We start from the raw sequence: 26,767 nt of genomic DNA, 5'->3' as shown, positions 1-26,767 counted from the left end.
ACATGGGCAGATTGTCTTTTTAGTTCATAGGTCACCAGATAATGGAAAGCCACATCTGAGGGGGCCGGGTGCTGTGGCTCACACCTGTAATCCCAGCACTTTGGGAGGCTAACGTGGGCGGATCATCTGAGGTCAGGAGTTCAAGACCAGTCTGACCAACATGGTAAAACACCATTTCTGCCAAAAATTCAAAAAGTAGCTGGGCATGGTGGCACATGCCTATAATCCCATCTACTTGGGAGGCTGAGGCAGAAGGATCACTTGAACCCAGGAGGTAGAGGTTGCACTGAGCTGAGATCACACCACTGCACTCCTGAGTGACAAAGGGAGACTCTGCTTCAAAAAAAAAAAAAAAAAAAAAAAAAAGATGAAGAAGAAAAAAAGAAATCCATATCTGAGCCTCATGACAAAAACTGCAAATCACCTGGAGAGCTTAGACTTTCGGCTGCATGTATTTACTGGGAGGGACCTTGGGCTATCCCCTTTGGAGATGGGGAGAGTAGTATCTATACAAAGGAAAATAGTAAACAGAATATTTGGTAAGCAAAAGGGCAGACTGTGTCACAGGCTGGTTCAGTGGTCACCAATCTCTTTTCCTTTCATTGGGTCACAAGAAAGACTCATTTAGTGGTCACATTGTGTTTAGACTCTGGCCAATGAGATAAGGGTTGAAGTCAGGCCATTTCTAGGCCTTCCTCATGCTTTTTCTTTCTTCCTTTTTTTTACATGCTTTTTCTTGATCTTCTGAATACAAACAGAATCCGTTCAAGACTCTGAGGACATCCAACAACAGAGACTGGCCAACTATGGCCCATGCATCAAATTTAGCCCACGACTTGTTTTTGTAAATAAAGTTTTATTGGAACACAGTCATGTTCATTCAATTACATATTGTCTATGTCTGTGTTCATGCTTCAATGGCAGAATTGACTAGTTGTGACACAAAAGCCTAAAACATTTGCTATCTGTTCCTTTACAAAACATGTTTGCAGATCCTTGCATGAGAAGATGGTGCCAGCACAAATTGATAGACCAGCTTAAATCCTTGAATCAAAATATTAAAGGATGCTTACTGAACACCCAACTCAGATTATGATGTGAATGACAAATAAAGCATTACTTTGTGATGACATTGAGTTTTTTTAGTTATTTGTTAGTAGCCAGTTATCATCTCACTAAAACACTACTCTCCTCAGTACCTAGACCAGTGTCTGGCTCATGGCAGGTACTAAACAATTTTTTGTTTTTGTTTTGAGATGGAATCTCACTCTGTTGCCCAGGCTAGAGTGCTGTGGTATGGTCTCAGCTCACTGCAACCTCTGCCTCCCGAGCTCAAGCGATTCTCCTGCCTCAGCCTCCTGGATAGTCGGGATTACAGGTGCCTGCCACCATGCCTGGCTAATTTTTAGTATTTTTAGCAGAGACAGGGTTTCATTATGTTGGCCAGGCTGGTCTCGAACTCCTGACCTCATGATCCACCTGCCTTGGCCTCCCAAAGTGCTGGGATTAGAGGCATAAGCCACCGCGCCGGGCACTAAACAATTATTTGTTAAGTGAGTAAATTAATAGTAGAAATAGTATGTGTAGTTTTTATATGGTGCTGTATTCAATAGGTCATAAATCTTTTTTAGATTCTGCTATGAGAACTATGAAGTTAAAGATAAATCTCCTCATTATAAAACTATTAACCTTCAACGCTGCCCTCAAATAGGGGCACAACAAACATTGAATGAAGTTCTATGGCACTAGTGACATGCATACTCACTCCCGTAATCCCAAAACTTTGGGAGGCCAAGGCAGGAGGATTGCTTGAGCTCGGGAGTTGAAGACAAACCTGGGAAACTTAGTGAGTCCTCATCTCTACTAAAAATAAAAATACCTGGATGTGGAGGTTTGCGCCTGTAGTCCCAGCTACATGTGAGGCTGAGGTTGGAGAATTGCTTGAGCTTGTGAGGACTAGGCTTCAATGAACTGTGATGGCACCACGGCACTCCAGCGTGGGTGACACAATGAGATCCTGTCTCTCTATAAAAAATAAAAATTTAAAAAATAGGCAGGGCACAGCGGCTCATGCCTATAGTTGGAGGTTGCAGTGAGCCGAGATTGTGCCACTACACTCCAGTCTTGGCAACATTGTGAGACTCCATCTCAAAAATAAATAAATAAAAATAAACTTCAACTCCTGCTCTGAAACTTGCCTTGGTCTCTTTTTCTGCCTTATGCCCCTCAGTTGAATTCTTTCTTCTGAGTAGGCAAGACTTGAGGTTGCTGCAGACCCATAAGAATTCGCTGCCAGGCTGGGTACAGTGGCTCATGCCTATAATCTGAGCACTTTGGCACACCAAGGTGGATGGATCACGAGGTCAGGAGATCAAGACCATCCCGGCTAACACAGTGAAATCCTGTCTCTACTAAAAATACAAAAAATTAGCTGAGCCTGGTGGTAGGCACCTGTAGTCCCAGCTACTCAGGAGACTGAGGCAAGAGAATCGCTTGAACCAGGGAGTCGGAGGTTGCGTGAGCCAAAATGTGCCACTGCCCTCCAGCCTGGGTGACAGAGTGAGACTCCGTCTTAAAAAAAAAAAAAAAAGAATTCACTACCAGTAACTCAGATTCCTTTGCCAGTAACACTGTCCTTGCTTCTGAACATCAATGTGTTTCTATCCAACCTAAAAAGTATACAATTAGGCCAAGTGTTGTGGCTTACAACTGTAATCCCAGGAGGACTGCTTGAGCCCAAGAGTTCCAGACTAGCCTGGGCAACTGTATTAGGCCATTTTCATGCTGCTGATAAAGACACACCCAAGGCTGGGAAGAAAAAGAGGTTTTCTTTTGTTTGTTTGTTTTTTGAGACAGCTTCTTGCTCTGTTGCCAGACACCAGGCTGGAGTGCAGTGGCAGGATCTTGGCTCACTGCAACCTCTGCCTCCTGGGTTCAAGCAATTCTCCTGCCTCAGCCTCCCAAGTAGCTGGGACTACAGGTGTGCACCCCATGCCCAACTATGTTTGTATTTTAGTAGAGATGGGGTTTCACCACGTTGGCCAGGATGGTCTTGACCTCTTGACCTCGTGATCCACCCACCTCGGCCTCCCAAAATGCTGGGATTACAGGCGTGAGCCACCGCAGCCAGCAAAAAATAGGTTTAATGGACTTACAGTTCCACATGGCTGGGGAGGCCCACAATCATGGTGGAAGAAAAGGAAGAGCAAGTCATGTCTTACATGGTTGGCAGCAGGCAAAGAGAGAGCTTGTACAGGGAAACTCCTCCTTATTAAACCATCAGCTCTCATGAGACTTACTATCACAAGAACAGCACCGGAAAGACCTGCCCCCCATGATTCAATTACCTCCTGCCAGGTTCCTCCCACAACACTTGGGAATTCAACATAAGATTTGGGTGGGGACACAGCCAAACCATATTAGCAACATAGCTGGAAACTGTCTCTACAAAAAGTTTAAAAATTAGCCAGGCATCCTGGTGTGACCTATAATTCCAGCTACTCCACAGGTTTAGGTGGGAGGATCACCTGAACTCAAAAGACTGAGGCTGCAGTGAGCTGTGATCATGCCATTGCACTACAGCCTGGGTGACAGAGCAAAACCTTGTCTCTTAAAAAAAAAAAGTATAGGGGGCCGGGCGCAGTGGCTCACGCCTATAATCCCAGCACTTTGGGAGGCCGAGGAGGGTGGATCACAAGGTCAAGCGATCGAGACCATCCTGGTCAACATGGTGAAACCCTGTCTCTACTAAAAATATAAAAATTAGCTGGGTATGGTGGCGTGTGACTGTAATCCCAGCTACTCGGGAGGCTGAGGCAGGAGAATTGCTTGAACCGAGGCGGCGGAGGTTGCGGTGAGCCAAGATCGCGCCATTGCACTCCAGCCTGGGTAACAAGAGCGAAACTCCATCTTAAAAAAAAAAAAGAGCCGGGCGCGGTGGCTCAAGCCTGTAATCCCAGCACTTTGGGAGGCCGAGGCGGGTGGATCACGAGGTCGAGAGATTGAGACCATCCTGGTCAACATGGTGAAACCCCGTCTCTACTAAAAGTGCAAAAAATTAGCTGGGCATGGTGGCGCGTGCCTGTAATCCCAGCTACTCAGGAGGCTGAGGCAGGAGAATTGCCTGAGCCCAGGAGGCGGAGGTTGCGGTGAGCCGAGATCGCGCCATTGCACTCCAGCCTGGGTAACAAGGGCGAAACTCCGTCTCAAAAAAAAAAAAAAAAAAGAAAAGAAAAGAAAAGTATACTATCATACACAATTACTAACATATACTATTCGTATCAATAATTGATATCATTTTAATATGTAATTAACTTGCAGACACTGAGCTTTTCTTTTTAAAAAACAAAAAAACAAAAAACACCTTTTTTTTTTGAGAGTCTCACTCTGCTGCCCAGGCTAGAGTGTAAGTCTTTCCCTATGTCATCACGTACTGTATTTTTTTTTTTTTTGAGACAGAGTTTTGCTCTTATTGCACAGGCTGGAGTGCAATGGCATGATCTCAGCTCACCGAAGCCTCTGCCTCCCAGGTTTAAGTGATTTTCCTGCCTCAGCCTCCTGAGTAGCTGGGATTATAGGCATGTGCCACCACACCTGGCTATTGTATTTTTAGGAGAGACAGGGTTTCTCCATGTTGGTCAGGCTGGTCTAGAATTCCAAACCTCTAGTGATCTGCCCACCTCGGCCTCCCAAAGTGCTGGGATTACAGGCATGAGCCACCACACCAGGCCATTATGTACTGTATTGTACAATAGTCATTAAGTCAGATTATGAGTCAATCTAGGGGCACAACTCTTTTTTAAAATCAAGAGGGGTCTTGCTGTGTTGCCCAGGCTAGTCTCAACTTCCTGGGCTCTAGCGATCAATCCACATAAGCCTCCCAAAGTGCTGGGATTAATGCATGAACCATGGTGCCCAGCCTAGGAGCACAATATTAGGATTTATTAATACCTTATGAAAGGAAAATAAATCTCAGAACCACAAAATTGCCAAGTCAAAGGGAATTTCAAGCTGAGCACTGTGTCAGGTAAACCTGCCTCCCATTTTATTCCTAAATAAGATAGCTACAAATATTAAAAAAAAAAAAAAAAAGCTATATACCTTCCTCACAATTAACCCACAAGGAAATTCCTAGTGGGCCTCAAGATTTTTTCTTTTTTTTTTTTTTTCCTGAGACAGTCTTGCCTTGTTGCCCAGGCTGGAGTACAATGGCGTGATCTCGGCTCACTGCAACCTTCACCTCCCAAGTTCAAGCGATTCACCTGCCTCAGCCTCCGAAGTAGCTGGAATTATAGGTGCATGACACCACACCTGGCTAATTTTTGTATTTTTAGTAGAAACAGGTTTTACCATTTAGGCCAGGCTGGTCTCAAACTCCTGACCTTGTGATCTGCCTGCCTCCTCCCAAGGTGCTGGGACTATAGGCATGAGTCACCTCATCCAGCCTGCTTCTCATATTTCTTTGTGCTATCTCCTTTTGACTCAGTACTTTAACAAAGTACTAAGATTCTTTCTTCTCACTTGCAAGAGAAGATCTCCAATTACTTTATTTGGCCAACTTACAAACCTCAAATCAGAGTCAGCTCTGAACTCCTGATTAAAGCATCATATTGAGGTGATTATGTAAATGGTAATGTACAAGGAGAAATTCTAGGAGATACCATGGTAAAGAGATTTCTCATTGAATAAGTGGTTTCATTTCATTTTTGGAAAAGGATTTAAGGCTTTAGATGAAAAGAATTTTACTTCCTGCAGACATTCATTCATTAAGTTTTTAAGAATTACTTAATGTGATTTTATTTCATGAGTAGAACATAACATCCTATACAGACACAAATACATGTAAAATAGACACAATTCTCTAGCAGATGTCACTTCTGCTAAAGAGACTAGACAGGAAAACATTGTGCAGTTAAATAACACTATAGCCAGGCACAGTGGCTCCCACCTGTAATCGTAGCACTTTGGGAGGCTGAGTCGGGCAGATCATTTGAGGTCCGGAGTTTGAGACTAGCCTAACCAACATTGAGAAACCCTGTCACTACTAAAAATACAAAAATTAGCCAGTTGTTGTGGTGCATGCCTGTAGTTCCAGCTACTCAGGAGGCTGAGGCAGGAGACTCACTTGAACCCAGCAGGTGGAGGTTGCGGTGAGCTGAGATAGCACCACTGAACTCCAGCCTGGGCCACAATAGTGAAACTGTCTCCAAGAACAAGAACAAACAAAAAACAAACAGGCTGGGTGTGGTGGCTCACACCTGTAATCGGAGCATTTTGGGAGACTGAGGCAGGCGGGATCACTTGAGGTCAAGAGTTTGAGACCAGCCTGACCAACATGGAGAAACCCCATCTCTACTAAAAATACAAAAAATTAGCTGGGTATGGTGGCACATGCCTATAATCCCAGCTACACGGGAAGCTGAGGCAGGAGATTTGCTTGAACCGGGAGGCAGAGGTTATCGTGAGCTGAGATCACACCATTGCATTCCAGCCTGGGCAACAAGAGTGAAACTCTGTCTCAGAACACACACACACACAGAGCACTATAAACAGACATGGTGTTTCTCTCTCATCCACCCACCCATGCCCCTCTCCCAATCAAGTAATTTTGGCCTCTCTTGTCTCCCTGACCACATGGATTATAGCTATAACTATAATCAACCACGCTTTTTTTTTTTTTTTTTGAGACAGGGTCTTGCTTAGCAGCCCAGGCTGGAGTGCAATGGCAGGATCATAGCAGGTGTGAACCACTGCACTTGGCCAATTATGCTCTTGAATTCACCCTAGGCCAAGCATGGTAGCTCATGCCTGTAATCCCAGCACCTTGGGTGGCCGAGGTGGGCGGATCACCTGAGGTCAGGAGTTTGCAAGCCTGGCCAACATGGGGAAGCCCTGTCTTTACTAAAAATACAAAAATTACCCGGGTATGGTGGCACGCACCTGTAATTCCAGCTACTGGAGGGAGGCTGAGGCATGAGAATCGCTTGAGCCAAGGAGGCGTAGTCTGCAGTGAGCCGAGATGGAGCCACTGCACTCTAGTCTGAGCAACAGAGTGAGACTCCCTCCAAAAAAAAAAAAAAAAAAATTCACCCTGGATTCCTCTGTCCTGTGACTTTCTGTTATTGAACCCAGGACTTTCTGTCCTCTTGATCCCAGGTTGCTACTTATTTAATGTTCCAGAATCTTTTTTTAAATTAAAATTTACTTTTATTTTTAGAGACTGGGTCTCACCATGTTGGTCAGACTGGTCTCGAACTCCTGACCTCAGGTAATCCACCCGCCTCGGTCTCCCAAAGTGCTGGGATTACAGGCTTGAGCCACCTCACGCAGCCTCTACTGTTCCATGATCTTGAGCAGGTTGCAATTTAATGATTAGAAACAATGTGCATATAGGGCCTGGGAAGTGAGGAAATTTTACTCCTGTTGGAAGCAGACTTGTGAAAGAACTGGGATATTTAATCCCAGTCCCTGAGACCGCAAAACCCCTATATAAGCAAATTACACTAAGCCAATAAGACAGTCTAAATTCATACCCCGGGGTAATTTTAAGAAATAAAATAGGAGAGGCTTATTGAGATAAATCTGTGCTAATAATCAATTTGGCCAGAAAGAACAGCGAGGAATACTTGCAAATAGTGACAATTACAGTGTCATTCTGAGGACTTCATTTCAAGGCACGGCTTGAAAGGGAGTAACGTCTATGGGCACTAGCCGGCATTTCAAATTCCAGATGCCTGAGGCAGACAGAGACCGAGATAGCTCCGCGTTTCTGTCAAAGTAAACGTATCATTCATGAAGAGTTAACAAAATGGCCGGGTGCGGTGGCTCAAGCCTGTAATCCCAGCACTTTGGGAGGCCGAGGCGGGTGGATCACGAGGTGAAGAGATCGAGACCATCCTGGTCAACATGGTGAAACCCCGTCTCTAGTAAAAATACTAAAAATTAGCTGGGCATGGTGGCGCGTGCCTGTAATCCCAGCTACTCAGGAGGCTGAGGCAGGAGAATTGCCTGAACCCAGGAGGCGGAGGTTGCGGTGAGCCGAGATCGCGCCACTGCACTCCAGCCTGGGTGACAAGAGCGAAACTCCGTCTCAAAAAAAAAAAAAAAAAAAAAAAATCTCTGGCGGCGTGGGCGCGGTGGCTCACGCCTGAAATGCCAGCACTTTGGGAGGCCGAGGTGGAAGGATCCCTTGGGGTCAGGAGTCCGAAACCAGCCTGCGCAACATGGAAAAACCGGGTTTTTACAAAAAAATTAGCTGAGTGTGGTGGTACAGGCGTTTAGTCCAAGCTGCTTGGGAGGCTGAGGTGGGAGGATCAGTTGAACTTGGGAGTTAAAGGTTGCAGTGGACCGTCATCGCGCCACTGCACTCCAGCCTGGAAAACAGCGACGTTCCCTCACCAAAAACAAAACAAAACAAAACAAAAACGCAATGGCTCCGTTCGGGCCCTAGATCTCGCGATACAAACTTTCCCGGCCCACCCCCGCCAGAATGTGGCGGGAACATTCTGGAAGTGACGGCACGGTTTGCGGCAGTCTTCTGTCGGAAGTGACGTCGCTATCCCAGAATCCTTAGAGACGGAGAAGCGCGTACCTGCGTTCTCCTCGCAGTCCGTCTTGGAGGGTTTAGGCAACGTGTTATGATTTTCTGCAGGAAGGCCATCACGTTTTTGCTTTGCCCGTCGCGGCCTAGCGGACCTTTTGGAGCCGCATAGTCGGCGTTTTTGAACTGAGGTCACAGCTCGTGGCGGGCCGGCGCGGCGCCCTGACCCGGCCTCACCATGTTGGTTCTGTTTGAAACGTCCGTTGGCTACGCCATCTTTAAGGTAGGTGGGAGAGCGAGCCGTTAAAGGGGGAAGGCCGGTACTGCACAGACGAGGAGAGGGAAAGACTTAAGCACGGAACTACTCAGGGTAGCGTGGGTACCTCGTTTCGCCCGGGTTCTGGAAGGAGGTAGAAGGCTTTTACACCTGAGAGCCCTGTTACAGATAACACGTGGCCCCGCCGTTTGAGGAGACGTTCTGCGTTAGAGGATTTTATTTCCTCCGGTTGAAGAGGTGTGTAGGAGGCGTGTTAAGAGTTTAACAGGTTATAGGGAATTCGGATTTTATTCTAGATATTTTACGGAATGATCAAAAGGAGTTTTTTTGGTTTTTTTGAGACGGGGTTTCGCTCTTGTTGCCCAAGAGGCTGGAGTGCAGTGGCGCAATTTTGGGTCACTGCAACCTCCGCCTCCCGGGTTCAAGCGATTCTCCTGCCTCAGCCTCCCAAGTAGATGGGATTGCAGCCAGCCACCACCACGCCCGACTTTTTTTTTTTTTTTTTAAGAGATTGGCGAGGCGGGGGGGTCTCACCATGTTGGCTAGGCTGGTGTTTAACTCCTGACCTCAAATAATCTATCTGCCTCGCCTCCCAACCTGGAATTACTGGCGTGAGTCACCGTGCCCAGCCAATCCAAGGGTGTTAAACAGAGGAATGACCTGCTAATTTGTCTTAATACGATTACTCTGCTGCGTGGAGACTAGACTCGAGCAGCGAAGAAAAGCAGCAAGTACACTTTTGCGTTCATTTAGACAAGCTGAAATTGCCTGGTACGGAGAAAAACATATCGATAGAAATTTTGAAGGTAGTAAAGACATGATGGACTGATAGATTAAATGTGGGGTTTTTGTTTAAATAAGATGTTAAGACAGTTTCTTGCGGGGGGGAAACACTGAAGATTTCCGGTCTGGGCTTTGCGAAGCTTGCTTTGTCTATTAGACGTGATAATTCAATTGTGTAGGTCGGACAGTAGTTCAAGTTCGAAGCTAAGCGGGGGGAAATCTCGGCTGGTGATACCAGTTTGAGATTTGAATGTTTTCATGGGGAAACTCTGACAGGTTCGTCAGCATGGAAATGGTCAAACGGTAAGACCTTGGTACCGCAGGCTGCTATTGAGATGTTAGGAAGAATGAGATAGAGTGAGTGCCTTTTCTTGTGCCATACACTCTTCAGAGCTCTGCGAATATAGCAATGAAAAATAACATTTTTATGTGTATTCTACATATATATGTGTTGGTAGAAAGCAAAAACGCTGGATAATAAATGGAGTACAATTTTAGCTGTGAAACAAACCATTTGTGGTGTGGATGCAGAAAGTCTGGATGGGTACAGAGTTCTACATGTTTCACTTCTGACGTTTGAAAATACACAGTTTGCATTTTATAGGTCAAATACTTGTTATTTTTAAGAAAACCGATAAAATAATCATTAAAACTGAAAAGGCAGTTTTGCTTGTAAGTAAGCTCCTTAGTCCTCCTTAGAGCTATTAAATATGTCTGTTTTACTTTTCTCCAACTTTTTGGAATCTTACCTGAATTCTCAGGTAGACTTCTGCATAGCTCCAAATTCTCTTAGGCATTGTGGTCAGTCTATCTATAAATTTCACCGTTAATTGATAATACTGTCCTGAACTGGATGTTATGAGGAGCAACTCAGCAAGCAGTCTACTGATTGTCTCCCATTGGAGGAAGGAATTGACTTAGCAATGGTCTGATTTGTAGACTTGGGTCCTAAAATCTGTAACCATGTCTCAATATATTACTGATTTCTATTAATGGAAAGTGTCTTCCTACATAAAAATGTCTTTGAGGCCAGACACGGTGGCTCACACTTGTAATCTCAGCACTTTGGGAGGCTGCGATGTTTGGATCACAAGGTCAGGAGTTCGAGACCAGCCTGGCCAATATGGTGAAACCCATCTCTACTAAACATACAAAAATTAGCCGGGAGTGGTGTCAGGTGCCTGTAGTCCCAGCTACTCAGGAGTCTGAGGCGGGAGAATTGCTTGAACCCAGGAGGCGGGCAGAGGTTGCAGTGAGCCAAGATTACGCCACTGTACTCCAGCCTGGGCAACAGAGCCAGACTCCATCTCAAAAAGAAAAAAATAGTCTTTGAGTATTCAGTTGGAGTTTGCAGTGTTATTTATTAGGAAGTTACTGCTCAAACTGATTAAATTATGGTTTATGTGACCTAGTATTAAAGAAATAACTAAGGCCGGGCGCGGTGGCTCAAGCCTGTAATCCCAGCACTTTGGGAGGCCGAGGCGGGTGGATCGCGAGGTCAAGAGATCGAGACCATCTTGGTCAACATGGTGAAACCCCGTCTCTACTAAAAATCCAAAAAAATTAGCTGGGCATGGTGGCGCGTGCCTGTAATCCCAGCTACTCAGGAGGCTGAGGCAGGAGAATTGCTTGAACCCAGGAGGCGGAGGTTGCGGTGAGCCGAGATCGCGCCATTGCACTCCAGCCTGGGTAACAAGAGGGAAACTCCGTCTCGGGGAAAAAAAAAAAAAAAGAAATAACTAGTTAGGCTTGAATATGTTGAGATTGATTAGTTTGTAATTATTATAATTAACATTGGTAATTTCTGAGTATAATAAACGTTCTGGAACTAGTGACGGCTGCACATTTTTGTGAAAAAACACTAAAACGTGAATTGTACACTTTAAAGGGCAAATATTAAGATTTATGTAAAATTAATATGTGGTATGTAATGGTGAATTTTATCTCCTAAAAAGTAGACTTATATACAGTTCAAGCTTTTTAGTTTCCTTTCCCGTAATCTTTCAAAATGCTAGGGTATAAAATTGTATTGGTTGCATACAATTCATGCCTTGATGAGAATGCCTTAAGAAGGTTTTTTTTTTTTTTTTTTTTGGAGACGAAGTTTTGCTCTTTTTACCCAGGCTGGAGTGCAATGGCGCGATCTCGGCTCACTGCAACCTCCGCCTCCTGAGTTCAGGCAATTCTGCCTCAGCCTCCTGAGTAGCTGGGATTACAGGCACGAGCCACCATGCCCAGCTAATTTTTTGTATTTTTAGTAGAGACGGGGTTTCACCATGTTGACCAGGGTGGTCTCGATCTGTTGACCTCGTGATCCACCCGCCTCGGCCTCCCAAAGTGCTGGGATTACAGCTTGAGCCACCGCGCCCAGCCTTGCTTTAATAAGTTTTTTTGAGGTTTTTTTAAACCTCCATTTACAGTGAGGAAAACATTTTATATATAACCCAGTGTACACATAAACATTCATATTTTTATTTAATTTTGAGACAGGATCTTGCTCTGTCACCCAGGCTGGAGTGCAGTGGCAGGATCATGGCTCACTGCAGCCTTGGTCTCTTGGGTCAAGTGATCCTCCCACCTCAGCCTCCCAAGTAGCTGGGACTACAGGCTCCAGCCACCATGCCTAGCTAATTAAAAAAATTTTTTTTAGGTACATAGTGTCACTATGTTTCCTAGGCTTATCTCAAACTCCTGGCCTCAAGGTGCTGGGATTACAGGTATGAGGTACACTATTCTGCCCACTTCATGTTTAGAGCAATTCAAAAAGAAACACTTAAAAAATTTATTGTTGATTAACAGGGTTATATATACATGTGAATGTAAAAACATTGTTTAGAGCAGGCTTCCCCAGACTTTTTACACAGGGGGCCAGTTCACTGTCCCTCAGACCGTTGGAGGGCCGCTGCATACTGTGCTCCTCTCAGTGACCACCAATGAAAGAGGTGCCCCTTCCTGAAGTGCGGCGAGGGGCAGATAAATGGTCTCAGGGGGCCGCATGCGGCCCCGCGGGCCCGTAGTTTGGGGACGCCTGGTTTAGAGGAACTGTTGTGATTAATTCTATGATATTATAAAATTCAACCTGTGTCCTTGTGTCACATGGCACACAGCATAAGATTTTGGTCTTTCTCATACCAGACTGTCTTTAGCTGTGCTCTTCCATGTGGTAGCCACTAGAATATAACCATTTAACATGGTATATAGCTTAGATGATGGAGAAAGTTAATTTTTTTTTTTTTTTTTTTTTTTTTTTTTTTTTTTTTTTGAGACGGAGTTTCGCTCTTATTACCCAGGCTGGAGTGCAATGGCGCGATCTCGGCTCACCGCAACCTCCGCCTCCCGGGTTCAGGCATTTCTCCTGCCTCAGCCTCCTGAGTAGCTGGGATTACAGGCACGTGCCACCATGCCCAGCTAATTTTTTGTATTTTTAGTAGAGACAGGGTTTCACCATGTTGACCAGGACGGTCTCGATCTCTTGACCTCGTGATCCACCCGCCTCGGCCTCCCAAAGTGCTGGGATTACAGGCTTGAGCCACCGCGCCCGGCCTAGTTAATTTTAATTTATTTGAATTTTAAGGTTATATTGTACAGTGTAACTGTGTAGCATATCATTTTGTGTCAATTTTCTCAAGGTTTGGAGAAAGATTTTTGATGTTTATGTAAAACCTGAGTACTTAGCAAAATATTTATGGAACACTTTGTTGCAAGAAGTTCTCAAGTTAGTCCTGCCCTAAACAACCACTGATCAGCTTGCTTTCTGCTTTTTTTCCTTTTTCTTTTTCTTTTTCTTTTTTTTTTTTTTTTTTTTTTTTTTGGAGATGGAGTTTCGCTCTTGTTGCTCTTGAGATGGAGTTTCTCTCTTTTTCCCCGGGCTGGAGTGCAGTGGCACAATCTCTGCTCACCACAACCTCCGCCTGTATTTTTTGTAGAGACGGGGTTTCTCCACATTGGTCAGGCTGGTCTTGAACTCCTTACATCAGGTGATCTGCCCGCATCGGCCTCCCAAAGTGTTGGGATTACAGGCGTGAGCCACTGCGCCTGGCCTTCTTGCTGCATAATTTTTTCTAGAAGTTTCATGTAAGTGGAGTGGTCTTTTTTTTCCTTGAGATGGAGTCTCGATATATCGCCCAGGCTGGAGTGAAGTGACGTTATTTCAGCTCACTGCAACCTCCGCATCCCAGGTTCAAGTGATTCTCCTGCCTCAGCCTCCCAAGTGGCTGGGATAACAGGCTTGTGCCACCACGCCTGGCTAATTTTTGTATTTTTAGTTGAGATGCAGTTTTGCCATGTTGGCCAGGCTGGTTGTGAACTCCTGACCTCAGGTGATCCGCCCGTGTCTCAGCCTCCCAAAGTGCTGGGATTACAGGTGTGAGCCACTGCGCCCAGCCGGCTTTTTTTGTTTAACATAATGCTTCTGAAGCTAACCCAAGAACTTTTTTGCTCTCATTGCATGTATGGATTTGTTTCTTTTTGAGCAATTCACATTTTAAGCTAATCTTTTTTTTTTTTTTTTTTTTGAGACGGAGTTTCGCTCTTGTTACCCAGGCTGGAGTGCAATGGCACGATCTCGGCTCACCGCAACCTCCGCCTCCTGGGTTCAAGCAGTTCTCCTGCCTCAGCCTCCTGAGTAGCTGGGATTACAGGCACGTGCCACCATGCCCAGCTAATGTTTTGTATTTTTAGTAGAGATGGGGTTTCACCATGTTCATCACGATGGTCTCGATCTCTCGACCTCGTGATCCACCCGCCTTGGCCTCCCAAAGTGCTGGGATTACAGGCTTGAGCCACCGCGCCCGGCCTAAGCTAATCATTTTTATCCTGTATTCAAACAACTTTTGTAAAGTTTTGGGAGTAAAACTTAAAAGTTAGCATCAAATATTTAAACAAAACATAGAGGTTGGGTGCTCATGCCTGTCACCGTAACGCTTTGGGAGGGTAAGGCAGAATTGTTTGAGCCTAGGAGTTGCAGACCAGCCTGGGCAACACGGCAGGGAAAAAACCTAGCTCAGTGCAGTGGTTCCTGCTTGTAGTCCCAGTGACTATAGAAGGCTGAGGTGGGAGGATCACCTGAGCCCAGGTAGGCCATGGCTACAGTAAGCTGTGATTGAGCCTCTGCACTTTAGCCTGGACAACTCATCTCCCAAAAAAAAAGTCACACAGAAAGTCTCAAGCAATCAATTAAAAATAAAATTAGGGAAGATACTGTACATAAATTTATTTCTATCTGGAATAAAGAATGGCGCGGTCTCCACTGACTGCAACCTTTGAGTCCAGGATTCAAGTGATTCTCCTGCCTCGGTCGACCAAGTAGCTAGGATTACAGGCATGTGCCACCATGCCCGGCCATTTTTCCTTTTGAGACAGTCTTACTGTGTCACCCAGGCTGGAGTGCAGTGGCATGATCTCGATCTCAGCTGACTATAACCTCCACCTCCCAGGTTCAATTGATTCTCCCACCTCAGCTTCCCAAGTAGCTGGGATAGCTGGGACTACAGGTGCCCACCACCACACCTGGCTAGTTTGTTTTTGTGTTTTTGTGGTTTTTTTTTTTGTTTGTTTGTTTTTTGTATTTTCAGTAGAGACAGAGTTTCACTATGTTGGCCAGGCTAGTCTCAAACTCCTGACCTCATGATTCACCCCCTTTGGCCTCCTAAAGTGCTGGTGTTACAGGCATGAGCCACAGTGCCTGGCCCCCGGTACTGTTTTGAGGCAAGACCTAGGCATTTAATTTCTGTTTGTATCTGTAAAATATAAAGACTTGGCCGGGCGCAGTGGCTCAAGCCTGTAATCCCAGCACTTTGGGAGATCGAGGCAGGTGGATCAGGAGGTCAAGAGATCGAGATCATCCTGTTCAACATGGTGAAACCCCGTCTCTACTAAAAATACAAAAAAAAAATTAGCTGTGCATGGTGGGGCGTGCGTGTAATCCCAGCTACTCAGGAGGCTGAGGCAGGAGAATTGCCTGAACCCAGGAGGCGGAGGTTGCAGTGAGCCGAGACTGTGCCATTGCACTCCAGCCTGGGTAACAAGAGCAAAACTCCGTCTTAAAAAATATATATATATGAAGACTTACTATAATTAATTCATTTTGAGACAGGAGTTTTGCTCTTGTTGCTTAGGCTGGAGTGCAGTGGTACCATCTCAGCTCACTGCAAACTCCTCCTGGGTTCAAACGATTCTCCTGCCTCAGCCTCCTGAGTAGGTGGGATTACAGCATGTACCACACCACACCCGGCTAATTTTTTGTAGTTTTAGTAGAGACAGGGTTTTGCCATGTTGGTCAGTCTGGTCTCAAACTCCTGACCTCAGGTGATCCACCCTCCTCGGCCTCCCCAAGTGCTGGGATTACAGAGCCACTTCACCCGGCCATGAAGACTTATTTTAAAAGCAAGTAGTATTGTAACAACAATGCTGAAGATTGCAATGGTAATAGTAGTTGTATACTATTTCTACTTAGAAATGGAAATTATCCTATCTTTATATAAAATGGATTTGTGTATATAAATATTTCTCATTACCTTGGCTGAAAAAAAAAAACGATTAAAAGTTTGAGACAGGGGCTGGGCGCGGTGGCTCAAGCCTGTAATCCCAGCACTTTGGGAGGCCGAGGCGGGTGGATCACAAGGTCAAGAGATCGAGACCAACCTTGGTCAACAAGGTGAAACCCCGTCTCTACTAAAAATACAAAAAATTAGCTGGGCATGGTGGTGCATGCCTGTAATCCCAGCTACTCAGGAGGCTGAGACAGGAGAATTGCCTGAACCCAGGAGGCGGAGGTTGCGGTGAGCCGAGATCATGCCATTGCACTCCAGGCTGGGTAACAAGAGCGAAACTCCGTCTCAAAAAAAAAAAAAAAAAAAAAAAGTTTGAGACAAATGTAAAACAGAAAATGTAGCAATATCTCTAACTTTTTATTTATATTATCTTTGTTAGCAATGTTTTCTTCAAGATGTTTTTGCACAGTTGGGAATATAATGGTTTTATTTGTCATAGTAATGGTTTTGTCATAACACAGTTTTTGAAGACGTTTGTGTGCTCACGAATTGCCCTGATTTTATTAGATTTCCTTTGTTACTTTAAGAATGGTGGTAGTATTTTTTAAATGTGCCAGTTTTATTACCCAGATGTTATCTTCAGATATATTTGCTTTTCAGTTAGAAAAAACGTGAATTGGGCCGGGTGCGGTGGCTCAAGCCTGCAATCCCAGCACTTGGGAGGCCGAGGCCGGTGGATCACGAGGTCAAGAGATCGAGACCACCCTGGTCAACATGGTGAAACCCTGTCTCTACTAAAAATACAAAAAATTAGCTGGGCATGGTGGGGCGTGCCTGTAATCCCAGCTACTCAGGAGGCTGAGGCAGGAGAATTGCCTAAACCTAGGAGGCGGAGGTTGCGGTGAGCCAAGATCATGCCATTGCCATTGCACTCCAGCCTGGGTAACAAGAGTGAAACTCCATCTCAAAAAAAAAAAAATTCTAGTTTTATTATTTTAGTGAAAGAAACAGCTTCTACCACCCTCATTTTACATGTATGGTTGTAATTGAAGGATGCAGCTTTGTATGCCTAGCCTGTACCATTTAAATAAAACCATTTAAACATTTTATTGCAGGTTCTAAATGAGAAGAAACTTCAAGAGGTTGATAGTTTATGGAAAGAATTTGAAACTCCAGAGAAAGCCAACAAAATGTAAGTAATCTTTATTTATTTATTTATTTTTATTTTTTTATTTTATTTTTTTGAGACGGAGTTTCGCTCTTGTTACCCAGGCTGGAGTGCAATGGCGCGATCTCAGCTCACCGCAACCTCCGCCTCCTGGGTTCAGGCAGTTCTCCTGCCTCAACCTCCTGAGTAGCTGGGATTACAGGCACGCACCACCATGCCCAGCTAATTTTTTGTATTTTTAGTAGAGACGGGGTTTCACCATGTTGACCAGGATGGTCTCGATCTCTTGACCTTGTGATCCACCCGCCTCGGCCTCCCAAAGTGCTGGGATTACAGGCTTGAGCCACCACGCCCGGCCTAGTAATCTTGAAATTAATAATTTAGCAGTTAACATTTAGGGCTTGATTTATGTATGTATCTATGTATGTATGTATGTATGTATGTATGTTTGTATGTTTGTGATGGAGTCTCACTGTCTCCCAGGCTGGAGTGCAGTGGCCCCATCTCAGCTCACTGCCGCCTCCACCTCCCGAGTTCAAGCACTTCTCCTGCTTCAGCCTCCCCAGTAGCTGGAACTACAGGCATGTACCACCACACCCAGCTAGTTTTTTTATTTTTAGTAGAGATGGGGTTTCACCATGTTGGCCATGATGGTCGTTATCTCCTGACTTCATTATCTGCCTGCCTCAGCCTTACAAAGTGCTGGGATTATAGCCGTAAGCCGCTGCACCCAACCTAGTGTAGATCTTAAATATTTGTATTTTTCTGTGTATTTAAGGGATCACACTAGCATCTTTCCTTACCAGATAAGAAAACCTTGCTTAAGATGACACTGTTGCCAGTGTGGTGGCTTAACACCTGCAATCCCAGCACTTTGGGAGGCCGAAGTGGGTGGGTCATTTGAGGTTAGGAGTTCAAGACGAGCCTGGCCAACACGGTAAAACCTCATCTCTACTAAAACAAAAACAAAAAACAAAAATTAGCCAGACGTTGTGGTGCTCTCCTATAATCCCAGCTACTCTGGAGGCTGAGGCAGGCGAATTGCTTGAGCCTGGGAGGTGGAGGATGCAGTGAGCTGAGACGGCACCACTGTACTCCAGTCTGGTTGACAGAGTGAGACTCTATCTTAAAAAAAAAAGACAGAGCCGGGCGCGGTGGCTCCAGCCTGTAATCCCAGCACTTTGGGAGGCCGAGACGGGTGGATCACTAGTTAAAGAGATCGAGACCATCCTGGTCAACATGGTGAAACCCCGTCTTTACTAAAAATACAAGAAATTAGCTGTGCATGGTGGGGCGTGCCTGTAATCCCAGCTACTCAGGAGACTGAGGCAGGAGAATTGCCTGAACCCAGGAGGCAGAGGTTGCAGTGAGCCGAGATCACACCATTGCACTCCAGCCTGGGTAACGAGCGAAACTCCGTCTCAAAAAAAAAAGAAGACAGTTTTAGGCAAATACAAGACTAGTTTTCCTTCTTAAAGGGTTATATGCTTTGTGGGGTTAATCTGATTCGTTGTTGTCAATGATGTATTGTTGGAACTGAATCTAAGTGATCCGACTCTATTCGTCACTACCACTGAGACAATGACGAGTCAACTATATTTTTCTTTCTGTATAAAATACTACTCTGAGGTGGGGTGTGGTGGCTCATGCCAGTAATCCCATCATTTTGGGAGGCCAAGGCAGGCGGATCATTTCAGCGCAGGAGTTTAAGACCAGCCTGGTCATCATAGTAAAAACCCATCTCTACCAAAAACAAAACTTAGCCATGCGTGTTGGCTCATACCGATGGTCCCAGCTACTTGGGAGACTGGGACTAGAAGATCCTTTGAGCCCGGGAAGTCAGGGCTGCAGTGAGCTGTGATTGCACCACTGCATTCCAGCCTGCGTGACAGAGTGAAGTGAGACCCTGTCTTAAAAACGGAAAGGGTGGTGGGTAACAAGAAAGAGATCTGACAATAAGCTTTTTTTTTTTTTTGAGACCGAGTTTCCTTCTTGTTACCCAGGCTGGAGTGCAATGGCGCGATCTCGGCTCACCGCAACCTCCGCCTCCTGTGTTCAGGCAGTTCTCCTGCCTCAGCCTCCTGAGTAGCTAGGATTACAGGCACGCGCCACCATGCCCAGCTGATTTTTTGTATTTTTGGTAGAGACGGGGTTTCACCATGTTGACCAGGATGGTCTCGATCTCTTGACCTTGTGATCCACCCGCCTTGGCCTCCCAAAGTGCTGGGATTTACAGGCTTGAGCCACGGCGCCCGGCCCTTTTTTTTTTTTTTTTTTTTAAAAAGACAGTCTAGCTCTGTCACCAGGCTGGAGTGCAGTGGTTCGCTCTTGGCTCACTGTACTTCCTCCTTCCTGGTTCAAGCGATTCTCCTGCCTCAGCCTCCCGAGTAGCTGGCATTATAGGCAAGTGCTGCCATGCCCAGCCAATTTTTGTCTTTTAGTAGAGACGCAGTTTCACCATGTTGGCTAGGATGGTCTCGATCTCCTGACCTCATGATCCGCTCACCTTGGCCTCCCAAAGTGCTGGGATTACAGGTGTGAGCCACTATACTTGGCTGACAGTAAGCTATTTTTTAATGGCATTTGTACAGAATAGACAAATGAATATCATGAGATTCTTAACTTAAAAAGGTCACATTTTTTTCCCTTGGGTCAATTCTATGCTGTATAATAAAGTCATCTCTGTACAGCTTTATGCAACAGGGGTTTATGTTAAAGCCTCAGCATCTTTACTGTTGGCTCAAGTTTCATTCAAAGCCCACAACTTTCTCTGTAGTAGTCTGAGCATTGCTAGCCTAGCAGTTAGATAAATATTAATTTTGGCTGGGTGTGGTGGCTTCTGCCAGTAATCTCAGTACCTTTGGAGGCCTAGGCAGGTGGATCATATGAGGTCAGGAGTTTGGCCAACATGGTGAAACCCCATCTCTAAAAATAAATGAATGAGGAAAACTATTAATTTTATGAAGAATATCTAACTTTGCTCGTAATACACAATGATAGGCATGTTTCATTGGTGTGTGCTTTGGAAACAGTCACACACTTCTTTCTAAGTTACGTGGGTTTTGAATCATTGTACCCTCCCCCACCCATAACCTGTTTCTCTCTTTTTTAATTCTAGAGTAAAGCTAAAACATTTTGAGAAATTTCAGGATACAGCAGAAGCATTGGCAGGTAAAGTAAAAAACTAGAAGCTTGCTTTTTAAAGTCTTGGCCATTTGTTTTTTTATTAAGAGGTTGTTTGCTTCAGTTGCCTGAGTTAATTTCATTCAATGTTGTCAATGATGCATTCTTATTGGAACTGAATTTAAGTGATCTGATTGATTCGTCACTACCACTGAGACAACATTGAGTTAGCTTTTTTCACCATAGGGCTGGTTCTCCCCCATGTGTGAGGAGAGGTGAGAAGTGGTTAAGTTGATCTCCCTGTGGAAACCAGCAACATAATGCTGAAGCCCAATTCATTACAAGGGACCAAGGTAATGTGGTCAAGTACACAGCTCTCTGATCATTTTAACCCAAGGGCAGAGTTGTCATCCTGAGAACAGCCAGGATTCACAGTTGAAAAGAATAATTTAAAAAGCTCTTCTGGGGGTATAGATTCTTCCGTTCAAAAAAGCTATCAGTATTCAAAGTTATAGGGAAACTGATACAGGTTTTATTTGTAAAAGATACAGAAGAATGACTGACTCACAGTGTTAACTAGATTTCATCATGGGACAACAGACGTATAATGATAGGGTGTATTTACTATAAACAGGTTTTTTTAAAGTGTTAGGGAAAACAGGAAGAGCAGATATAAAACTTAAATCATTAAATTTTCAACTGTCTAAATTCTCTGTCAAATCAGCCAACTACTTGGTGGTGTAATTTGAAAATGAAGGACTGTGAGGAAGACTATGGCTTAAAGCTGGACAAGAATATAACAGATGCAAATAATGTTGTTAAATAGCCACAGGTTAAAGGTACAGTTTTTGTGTGAAAATTAGGAATCCAGCTAAACATGCTGGAACTTTTAATAGGCCACCCTAACCTTGGCAGAGGGGTAGGCTGAAGGAAGGAAGACCCATAAGGCCAGTTTCTTTGTTTTATAAATATAGTTCTTGGGCTGCTTCACCAACCCTTCAGTAATTAGAGCTATATACAGCCATAGAGAACAACTGTGTTAATATTAACTTGGAGAATTTTTTAAAATGTAGTCTGTTCATCACAGCTTTAAGTATGAGTAGAAATTTGGTAAAATTTCAAACAAGATTGTATTGGATGTATTTCAACTCTAGGGGGCGTTGTTGACACAGACCAGGATGTGAACAGTTTCTATTGCATATGTAAATGCTGCAGTCCCCCTTATCTCAAGTAGCCTATTTGGAGTGCAGTGGCAAGATCTTGGCTCACACTGCAACCTTCACCTCCCAGATTCAAGCAATTCTCCTGCCTCAGCCTCCTGAGTAACTGGGACAATAGGTGCACACCACCACATCAAGTTAAATTTTGTGTTTTTAGTAGAGATGAGACGTGAGCCACCGTGTCTGGCCCATAAGATCTTTAATCTGCTTTGGATATTTCTGTCCAGTCCCTATTATATTGTGTTAAATGGACAGGGTCAGCTTTTGCCCAAACAGGTAGCAGGTTTTTACTATTAATAGCTAATATATTGAGCACATACTCATTGCCAGATTTGTACTTACCATTTTGTAATTGTTATTTGATCCATGAAAGAATCCTGTGACGTAGATACCATCATCTCTGCTACAGATGATAAAAGTTGAAATTTGAGCCGGGTGCGGTGGCTCAAGCTTGTAATCCCAGCACTTTGGGAGGCCGAGGCGGGTGGATCACGAGGTCGAGAGATCGAGACCATCCTGGTCAACATGGTGAAACCCCGTCTCTACTAAAAATGCAAAAAATTAGCTGGGCATGGTGGCACGTGCCTGTAATCCCAGCTACTCAGGAGGCTGAGGCAGGAGAATTGCCTGAACCCAGGAGGCGGAGGTTGCGGTGAGCCGAGATCGTGCCATTGCACTCCAGCCTGGGTAACAAGAGCGAAACTCCATCTCAAAAAAAAAAAAAAAAAAAAAAGTTGAAATTTGAGCAGTGTTTCTGGATTCCTCTTCCTAGCTTCTTTGTATTATTTAAAGTAATGTACAATAAGGCTGGCCCAGTGGTTCATGCCTGTAATCCTAGCACTTTGGGAGGCTGAGGCAGGCAGATCACCTGAGGTCAGGAGTTCAAGAGCAGCCTGGCCAATGTGGTAAAACCACACCTGTACTAAAATTACAGAAATTAGCTGGGTGTGGTGGTACACACCTCTAGTCCCAGCTACTCTGGAGACTGAGGCAGGAGAATTGCTTCAACCTGGGAAGCAGAGGTTGCAGTAAACTGAGGTTACGCCACTGTACTCCAACCTGGGTGACAGAGCGAGACTCCATCTCAAAAATGACATAAAATTAAGTAATGTACATTAAATGGACAAAATGACATCGTAGCTGAGAATTTAAAGTCGGACACCCCCCCCAAACCCCAGTCTAAGCTCCATGAGGGCAGAGATTGTTCTGCACTCTCAAATCCCTAGATTCTAGTAAAGTATATGGCCATAGAAGGTTTATAATAGACATTTTGGGGAAAATGGATCAAATAGTAAACTCTGTCAGGAATCTTGTCACAGAAACAATTAAAGTGCCTTTTCCTATTTGTTTTCACCAGAAAATTGAATGAACATCAGCTTGTTAAGAGAGCAGAATCCTTTCCTAGGAGTTCATTTCTTACTGCCTGTTATAAGGCAGTTTTCTTTCTTTCTTTGTTTCTTTTTTCTAAATAAAGGCGGGGTTTCACCATGTTGGTCAGGCTGGTCTCGAACTTCGGACCTCAGGTGATCCACCCGCCTTGGCCTCCAAAGTGCTTGGATTACAGGCGTGAGCCACCACACCCGGCGTATAAGGCAGTTTTGACTTGATAGAACCACAACCTAAAGGCTGTAGATGTCACAGTGTACATTTTAAACCTATAGCCTTAGAATCTGGTGAGATCAGGCGCTGTGGCTAACACCTGTAATCCCAGCATTTGGGAATCTGAGGTAGGAGTTTGAGATCAGCCTGGGCAATATAGCGAGATTCCCTCTCAGTTTTTTGTTTTTTGTTTTTTTTTTTTCTGAGATGGAGTCTTGCTCTGCACCCAGGATGGAGTTTAGTGGCGCCATCTCAGCTCACTGCAACCTCCACCTCCTGGGTTCAAGTGACTCTCCTACTTCAGCCTCCTGAGTAACTAGGATTACAGGTGTGCACCACCATCCCTGGCTAATTTTTGCATTTTTTGTAGAGCTCGGATTTGACATTGCTGGCCAGGCTAGCCTTGAACTCCTGACCTTGTGATCTACCCATCTTGGTCTCCCAAAGTGCTAGGATTACAGGCATAAGCCACTGTGCCCAGTTTTGTTTTGGTTTTGTCGGGAGATAGAGTCTTGCTTTGTGACCCAGGCTGGAGTGCAGTGGCACAATCTCGGCTCACTGCATTCTCCTCCTCCTGGGTTCAAGCAATCATCCTAGGGTTCAGCCTCCAAGTAGGTGGGATCACAGTTAGTGCCACCATGTCTGGTTAATTTTTGTGTTTTTGAGTAGAGACGGGATTTCATCTCTTGGCCAGGCTGTCTCTAACTCCTGATCTCAGGTGATCCATTATGCTCAGCCATCAGTTTCTTTTTGGGAGGGGGAGGGTAGGAGTGGAACAGTCTCATTCTGTTGCCCAGGCTGGAGTGCAGTGGCACAATCTTGGCTCACAGCAACCGCAGCCTCCCAAGTAGGTGGGACCATAGGCGTGCACCACCATGCCCAGCTTTTTTTTTTTTTAAAGAGTTAGGGTTTCACTATGTTGGCCAGGCTGGTCTTGAACTCCTGAACTTGTGATCCACCTGCCTCAGCCTCCCACAGTGCTGGGATTACAGGCGTAAGCTACCACATCCAGCCAATTAAAAAAAAAAGAAAAAAATAGTCTGTTGGGGTATGACACTGAATTTGTATTGATCTCAGACATTCGTATATGCTATTTGCACAAAGAGGTTTATTTTTTATTGTTGATTGTGTTTTCAACTTGCAAGTCTTAAAAATCATCATGAGAAAATTTGGGGCCTACATTTGGATGAAGTTGGAAGAATACTGTGAGATGCTAAGAAATGGCTAGCAGTGGAGCTAGAGGAAAGATTCAGTTTCCCTTATCCCTGCAACCATCCCTATAGATATCATCCTTTAAAATATATGTATTATGTACAGTAGTTAACAAAGTTTTTTTTTTTTTGAGACGGAGTTTCGCTCTTGTTACCCAGGCTGGAGTGCAATGGCGCGATCTCGGCTCACCGCAACCTCCGCCTCCCAGTCAACATAGTGAAACCCCATCTCTACTAAAAATACAAAAAATTAGCTGGGCATGGTGGCACATGCCTGTAATCCGAGCTACTCAGGAGGCTGAGGCAGGAGAATTGCCTGAACCCAGGAGGCGGAGGTTGTGGTGAGCCGAGATCGTGCCATTGCACTCCAGCCTGGGTAACAAGAGCAAAACTCCGTCTCAAAAGAAAAAAAAAAAATGAAAGGAAGGCTCTTATTAGAAATGTAGATTATGGCTGGGTGTGGTGGCTCACGCCTGTGATCTCAGCACTTTGGGTGGCTGAGGCGGGTGGATCACCAGGTCAAGAGATCAAGACCATCCTGGCCAACATGGTGAAACCTGCCTCTGCTAAAAATACAAAAAATTAACTGGGCATGGTGGCACACGCCGGTGGTCCCAGCTACTTGGGAGGCTGAGGCAGGAGAATGATCTGAACCCGGGAGGCGGAGGTTGCAGTGAGCGAGGCTCTGTCTCAAAAAAAGAAGGAAGGGAGGGAGGGAGGGATTTTGAAGGAAGGAGAAAGAGAAGGAATCTTGGATAAAATTCAGTTAGGTTAGTACCCAACAAAAGTGGCTGGAATGCTAGCTAGGTGTAGACACCCCTGAAAGACCCGATGTGGTGGCCAGATGCTAGCTTCTTAGAGTGTAGACACCTCTAAAGACTCGATGAAGTGCCCAGATGCTTTTTTTTTTTTTTTTTTTTTTTTTGAGACGGAGTTTCACTCTTGTTACCCAGGTTGGAGTGCAATGGCGCGATCTCTGCTCACCGCAACCTCCGCCTCCTGGGTTCAGGCAATTCTCCTGCCTCAGCCTCCTGAGTGGCTGGGATTACAGGCACACGCCACCATGCCCAGCTAATTTTTTGTATTTTTAGTAGAGACGGGGTTTCACCATGTTGACCAGGATGGTCTCGATCTCTTGACCTCGTGATCCACCCGCCTCGGCCTCCCAAAGTGCTGGGATTACAGGCTTGAGCCACCGCGCCCGGCCCAGATGCTTTTTATGTTCACCTTTCCAGTAACAGATGGAATAGACTTGTAATTCAAATGGATATGCAATCAAGAGGGAAGAGCAAGTACCTGGCTTATTAAGCACAAACTGCCTGACCTTGGAAATTATTGATAGACCTTCCTTTCTTTCTTTTTTTCTTTTTTTGAGACGGAGTTTCACTCTTGTTGTCCAGTCTGGAGTGCAGTAGCACAATCTCAGCTCAGTGCAACCTCTGCCTTCTGGGTTCAAGTGATTTTTCTGCCTCAGCCCCCCTAGTAGCTAGGATTATAGACATGAGCCATCAGCTCCAGCTAATGTTTGTATTTTTAGTAGAGACGGGGTTTTGCCGTGTTAGCCAGGCTGGTCTCAAAACTCCTGACCTTAGGTGATCCAGTGGCCTCAGCCTCCCGTAAGTGCGGGGATTACAGGCGTGAGCACCAAGCCTGGCCCAAGCATACTTCTTTTGTTTGTTGTTTGTTTGTTTGTTTGTTTGTTTGTTTGTTTGTTTTGAGACAAGAATCTCAATCCTGTCACCCAAGCTGCTAGAGTAGTGGCGTGATCACGACTCACTGCAGCCTTGTACTTCCTGGGCTCAGTTGATTATCCCAGATCAGCCTCCCAAGTAGCCAGACTACAGCCATGTGCAACCACGCCCAGCTAATTTTTGTGTTTTTAGTAGAGAGAGAGGGTTTCACCATGTTGCCCAGGCTGGTGGTGCATGCCACCATGCCTGGGTAACCTAAGCATATTTTTACTTCAGTCAAATTCAGATAAATATCAAAAGAGGTGTTAGTTCACAGGGGTACAGAAAATGGGAGTATAGGTCTAAGAAAGGAAAATAATTACAAAGTAGCTGATTTAGAACTTGCCAGAAATAACAGCAGTCTCAAAATAGGAATAGGTAGCCTTTGCTACTAAGTTTTACATTGCTGGAGGTATACAAGCAGAAATACAAGCAAAATAAGACCTTCACTCAAAACATGCTTATGTTGTGACAGAACTTTGAAAATGATCATTTTTACTAGTTTTGATGTGATTCTAGGGTATTTCAGGACAGTCTATCTAAAATGACGAAGGAGAGTGAATCTTTCTTCCCAAAAAGATTGTTTATTTTTTGTTTTCTTTGTTTCTAAGATTTCATGATTCTCT

The 26,767-nt window shown here is 44.9% G+C and overlaps 1 protein-coding gene and 2 non-coding genes across 7 annotated transcripts in view; all 3 read left to right on the top strand.

The window, feature by feature from the left end:
- Positions 1 to 8,555: 8,555 nt before the first annotated feature.
- NOP58 (NOP58 ribonucleoprotein) overlaps positions 8,556 to 26,767 on the top strand; it is a 74,500-nt gene continuing 56,288 nt past the window's right edge. For 4 of the 5 annotated variants that reach the window (XM_074399256.1, XM_074399255.1, XM_039469636.2 and 1 more), the window contains exons 1-3: positions 8,556 to 8,822; positions 17,206 to 17,282; positions 20,377 to 20,429. In XM_074399256.1, coding sequence (XP_074255357.1) covers positions 8,778 to 8,822; positions 17,206 to 17,282; positions 20,377 to 20,429 — 175 coding nt within the window. In that variant the 5' untranslated portion in view covers positions 8,556 to 8,777. Of the gene's footprint in view, positions 8,823 to 17,205; positions 17,283 to 20,376; positions 20,430 to 20,627; positions 20,735 to 26,767 lie in introns of those variants that run through there. The other variant, XM_074399254.1, reaches the window with a different exon arrangement.
- Positions 18,765 to 18,847, top strand: LOC120364472 (small nucleolar RNA SNORD70). Its single transcript, XR_005579724.1, has one exon. It is a non-coding gene; the product is annotated as a small nucleolar RNA SNORD70 (small nucleolar RNA).
- Positions 20,524 to 20,608, top strand: LOC120364471 (small nucleolar RNA SNORD70). The gene has a single exon (XR_005579723.1). It is a non-coding gene; the product is annotated as a small nucleolar RNA SNORD70 (small nucleolar RNA).

This window comes from Saimiri boliviensis, chromosome 5 (genome assembly GCF_048565385.1).
Source record: "Saimiri boliviensis isolate mSaiBol1 chromosome 5, mSaiBol1.pri, whole genome shotgun sequence".
NCBI lineage: Eukaryota > Metazoa > Chordata > Mammalia > Primates > Cebidae > Saimiri > Saimiri boliviensis.
This window is presented reverse-complemented; position numbering and strand designations above follow the sequence as displayed.